Raw genomic sequence first — 5,722 nt, forward strand, 5'->3', positions numbered from 1 at the left:
GTTTTAGCTGTTAACCCTGTTTTTTACATATTGCTAACAGGGTTGGGTGCTATTGTAAATATGTCAACACAGCTCATGTGTAGCGGTGTCGGACGTGTGTTTTTGTACTGTAATGTGTTACGGACAAGGTTGGAAGTTAGCATAGTCACATTTTTGTTTGTTTCTGCGGTAAAACCTTGTTTTTTATGTGTCTAACAGGGCTTTTTGTACATATGCTAACACGGCTAATGTGCAGCAGTGTTGGACTGTGTTTTTGATGTGTGACACTATCAAGGGTTGGGAGTTACATTGTAAGTATGCTAACGCTTTTAACATTGCTAGCATGTAACATTACAAACAAGTTCTACAGTAGAGTTTCTGTGATTGCAGTTAAAAATGTCTTGAGGATTCATCTTCTAATCCCGTTGTCTCGCCTCATATAAATGACATTTTGAAAGTAGACTATTTTGTAAGGTGCGTTTTCATAGTTGTATTTGAAGGCAATTTTTTTATTTTAATTTCTGTTCAAACACTACATTAGAACACATGTCCACCTCAAAAGAAGTATGTTTAGCTTCAGCTACATGTTATGGAAAAAATCTGCCATGTTTCTTATTTTGGTATTTGGAGTAATAAAAAAGAATCATCTGCTTTGATCTTTTATTTGTATTTTTTTCTAAGCAGACCAAAGAGATGCATCAAGTCATAAAAACCAACACTGAATGATCTCATGAAGCCATACATGTGGACGAGCTTGCTTGTATCACCTCTGTATCACCTTTTTACTCACCTTCTGCTAACTGTACCTCAGCAGTTTGATGTCACCATCTATCGGTGGAAGAATCAAATTTCTATGGTCTTGTTTTAACTCCTTCCCAATGTCCGACTTTACAATTTGTTAATTTCTGGCATTCTGATAGTTAATGGTAAATGGCATATACTTATATAGCCTTTAACTAACCTCTTAGAAGTCTCAAAACGCTAAACAGTCACAGTACCATTCACGTATCCACACACACTGACACCAACCTATTACCACCAGGAGCAATGTGGGGTTCAGTGTCGTGTTCAAGGACTCTTCAACAAATGGGCCGCCAAGGCGGGAATCAAACCAACTATCTTCTGATCAAAGATTGACCACTGTACTTCTGTGGTTATTTTTCATCTAAAAAACCAAGGTGTCCAATCAGTTGACCTGTATGTCGTCTGGTTTTGTTCAATAGCAGTTGAAACCTGATGAATCGAGTCCAGTTATTAGAACATGTTCTATTGATAACTCTATTTCATAGCCACTTTTTTGTGATGTCAGATCATGGTTTCCTACAGATGGATGTCCTTAGGCTCTTCCTCTGTTTGGGGTCTCTTAGGACCTTGTCCCGATGGACTGCTTCGTTTTTGCTGCAATCTGGTGCAGGATTTTCCGGCTCCCCTCCTTAGTAAGTACGTTCTAGCAAACACACCATCATCCTAACACGCCGACCTGCTCACCTCAGGGATTTGTATGTATGCAGGTATTCTTAACACATAAAATATGTATGGTATATGGCTGTGCTTATGTTCCTATGCACATAGATATGCCTGAAAGTAAGTATTTATTGTGTGCATGGCTTTATGTGTTGGTCTGTATAGATATGTGTGAATACTTATACGTGTACATATTTGTGCAGAAGTTTGGGTGTGTGGGTGTCTGTATTTATTTTCCTTTTTCCTTCTCCTTACTCCATCACTTTGTTGCAACTAGTTTTTTTTTTTTTTTTTCATTTTTCTACCAACACAATTTTCTCTCCTCCGTCTGGTCTGGAGTTCACAGTGTTAATACATTACTGCACATCCACGAGTGTCCAAGGAGTAGATCGTGTAACCCTTACTGCAACAGTAAAATCCATCCAATAAAAGACTTCTATTTGCTCAGCTGCTGGACAGTCACGTTGAAAACACACACGTGTGTGTGTGTGTGTATATATATATATATATATATACTTTGTGCATCCTTCTGTCTTTTGATTGCAAAACCTCATGAGTTAAACCTTTGTCACACCTGTACATAAGTAGCCACAAAAAAATTGTTGGGTCTTTTTTGTAAATGTGTGGAGAAAAATTGTTCATATACATTTTTTTCCTACAGGCATGCTACAAGGGACATGTTGTAGAATAGTCATAGATAAAGTGGTACTATCCATTTTCCGTGATGTCTCTTAACCCTTGTCCTAGGTATGTTGCGAGAGGTGTCATCTGGTCCCCTCAAGACAGCGTGCTGAATTTTTTTTTTCTATAATTTTTGATTGTCTTGATTGTCCATGGCAGACATGAAATCCTATCCACCTTCATCCACGTTTGTCATGGGATGGATAACACATCAAGGTAAGGGCCATCTGGACCCCATAAGATAGCACAAGGGTTAAGGTGGCCCATGAGCCCTAAAGGAACTGCAAGACCCACCTACGCTCCTTTCAGGACGCAGCAACACCTCTCTATGACCCTCCACGGGCTTGGATATCCAAAAAATCTGCGGTACCGGTATGGGCCGTATCCCGTACATTTACATGTGACTAAAGCTACGTTCAACATTCCCTCAGCAACATGTGTTCGAGTGGCCACTTCCAATGAAAAGCCTTTTTTTTTTTAAATTTTTTTTTTAATGAGTATGACTTAGAAAAAAATTAAGTCACACTAGATAATATATGTCTCAAAACAACAAAAATTGCCAGACTGACTGATCCAATGAGTGAATATTTAACAAAAGCTGGTTCATCGCAAGTTCTGGTGTGGTGTAGAGCTGCTCAAAGAGTGTTGTACTGCCAACAGTGGTTGGGGATTTAGGTAAAAAACAAAAGTAAAACGCTGAAGAATAAATTAAATATCGTCCTTTCACCATTTTAAATCGATACAAGTATCGCCAAATGAAATATCGTGATATATCACCAAATCAATTTCCTACTACCCCCCTGGTATGAACACCATAGGCTAAAGGTTCTCAAGAACCAAAACATTCTCACTCCGAAGTCGACACTTTTTGACGCAAGTGTTCCCATTAAATCACGAGTCCTGAACCATAACCGGTCCAGTTACGCGATGTGTAGTGCAAAACTCGGTATTGGTACCCTAACCTGACACTGGACCAGATGTAGTACAGGGCTCAAATTGGTACCAGACGCTGGACTGGGCATGAACCAGTAAGGTTAGGGTACCAGTACTGGTTTAGGGTACCAGTACTGGTTTAGTGTATCAGTAATGGACCCACCCCAAGAACCAGTGCGCATCCGGTACCTCATCCGGTACTACATTCCAAGGGTTGCGGACCCTTGATTTTTAGGAACAGCCAGCATATCAAAAAACGATGAGTAAAGGACTCCCAAAACGTCAAAAAGTGACGGGAGGGATCCTTAACCAAAAGTCAATGTGATAACTTGGGAATGAGAATGCGTCGCATTTGAACGTAGCTCAAGGCATGATATTCTGTAGCTCCAGTTCATCCAAATAACCTCAGCAAAGTATTAGCATAAAACAAATGTTGTTTTCTTACTAATAAACATGTAAAACATACAAAAATAACTACTTTTTGGGATGCAGCCTTCATAAATGTTTTTTTTAAGGCAGTATGACAGTTTGTGCAGCATCAGGGCCATAAGAGAGGCAGTCAAGAAGCGCATTCATCACGCCTTCCTCACAAATCTCTCCAGTATCATCACCAATCTAAATGACTGCATGGACGAATTCTGTTCGGCAGCTGCAGGATGAGTCATTATGCAACCGTTTCATCATCCTCAGCTGATCTTTGGCACTCCGTTCAATGTGCCATTTGTGCATGCAAAAAAAAGCACCAGGCCCAAAAAATTTTACAGCAAGATGATGAAGGCCATCTGTATTATGCTCAGTCTACGGTTACACATATAATTTTATTATCTAAACTCTGCGGTTATGGACTTTGCATGCGATTCTGACAGTGTGTGGAATAGAAATGAAGCTATAACCGGCGCAAGCAAGTCTCAAAACATCTTTTCTTTTTTCGGTAAAATGACTTTTGAGCAAATGCTGCTGGATAAGTGCACACTTGAATATAAAACTGTACGCCGTTGAAGCTGTTAGCTTACTATGGAACAATTATGTGCAGAAAAAGCTGATTTTTACAAATTCAATACGAAGCATTTCCCATTTAAGGGGTTTTAGTGCCTTTTCGGTGGTCTGAAAACCTGTGCTGCTTGCTTTCTGCCACAGTCTTTAAGCCAGTCATGTGTAAGCAAAGGAAACGGCGTGTTTTAATGCAGTTCTGTAATCAAGCATTGACGGGAAAAACATTAAACGTGTCCCTTGTGTTTATCTCTTGATCTGTTTAGAGGCTAGTTATACGACGTGACTCTTTCAGGGCAGAGTTTCACACATAAATACAATTGCTTGTACGCTGGAGAGGCTTTTTCCTGGTTGAGTCCTATAGGACATGGCGTAAAAAGCTGTTTCAGCAGCCTGTTTTTTCTTTTCTCCATTACACATCAAAGCCAGTGAGGGTGGTATATTTATCTTGTAAACACACACGCATCACTAATTATACACATATCACCTTAAAAGAATTTCATCTTCATCAAAGTCAGGACGGCTCGATAGAAAACATTTTTCCCTCTTTTCTTCTCTTCTCCCGCCAGGATGGGATTAAAAAACCAGTTATCGTTCAGCTCCTTTAATGTCGTCTCCCTCCCCGCCGCCGACTCATGCTAATTAAATTTCTCCTGAGGCGATGCTGAATTGGCCGGCTGACAGGTAACATTGTCAAGTGTGGATTTCTTGCGTTATCATCCTTTAGGGATCCTTCTGCTGGGGGAAAACGGGGATGAAGTCATGACAGTTCACAACTCCCATGCAGTGAATACAATTGTCAACTTGTGTTGAGTTTAACTTTGCCTTTTGGCTTCTCTCTTTAGGCTTCTCTCGTCTCCATCTAAATCTATCCTCTGCTCCTTTCACTACTACCTCTTTTATATTTTACGTCTAACCATTGACTGATCGGGTACAAGAGTTCCATTTGTGATACCATGTGTCTCCTTTAAATCAAACCATACTTTCACTACAAAAACCTTACATTTTCTGTAAAAAAAAATGGACAATTATTAACTTAGTCACAACTTCCTTTATGGCTTGATACAGCTTGTCGTTGGATGAAAAATTAGCAAATTTGTACCAAATTTATATGCAGTGGTGTGCTGGGGGGGCAGTGCTAGTGGAAAGGACATGAAAAGACTAAACCGCCTTACCAGGAAGGCAGGTAAGGTGGTGGGTCAGAGTCTGGAGTCGGTTGAGTCTGTGGTAGAGCGGAGGATGCTGGTGGAGCTAAAGAAAATCCTGGAGAACACCAGTCACCCCCTGCATCCGGTGTTCTCTGCTCAGAGGAGCTCTTTCAGCAATCGCCTTCGCTCACTGCCGAGCTCCACAGAGAGATACCGGAGGTCATTTGTACCCACTGCAATCAGACTATATAACACTGCTGAGAGGGGGAGGGTGAGAAGGGGACCCTGATTGTACTGCTGCTTTTATTGTCTTTTATTGCTCTTAATGATATTTATTACTTGTTTTTATTTATTTATTTATTTATTTCTAATTTGTGTGAATGACCTGGAGCTACAGACTGCCATAATTTCCCCTTGGGATTAATAAAGTATTTATCTATCTATCTATCTATCAAATATCAAGGTCGTAGACCACTCGGTGAACCCTTAGAGGGAAAATGTTCATGCTCAATTTCATAGTGATGGGT

The 5,722-nt window shown here is 40.2% G+C and overlaps 1 protein-coding gene across 1 annotated transcript; it reads left to right on the top strand.

The window, feature by feature from the left end:
- Positions 1-5,153: 5,153 nt before the first annotated feature.
- LOC112158182 lies at positions 5,154-5,484 on the top strand (the record flags this gene model as incomplete). The annotated part of the gene is given in 1 exon segment (XM_024291414.2): positions 5,154-5,484. A coding segment is annotated over 1 exon segment (331 nt), but the record flags the coding sequence as incomplete, so codon positions are not given.
- Between the last annotated feature and the right edge of the window lie 238 nt (positions 5,485-5,722).

Source organism: Oryzias melastigma, linkage group LG23 (genome assembly GCF_002922805.2).
Source record: "Oryzias melastigma strain HK-1 linkage group LG23, ASM292280v2, whole genome shotgun sequence".
In the NCBI taxonomy this organism is placed as follows: Eukaryota; Metazoa; Chordata; class Actinopteri; order Beloniformes; family Adrianichthyidae; genus Oryzias; species Oryzias melastigma.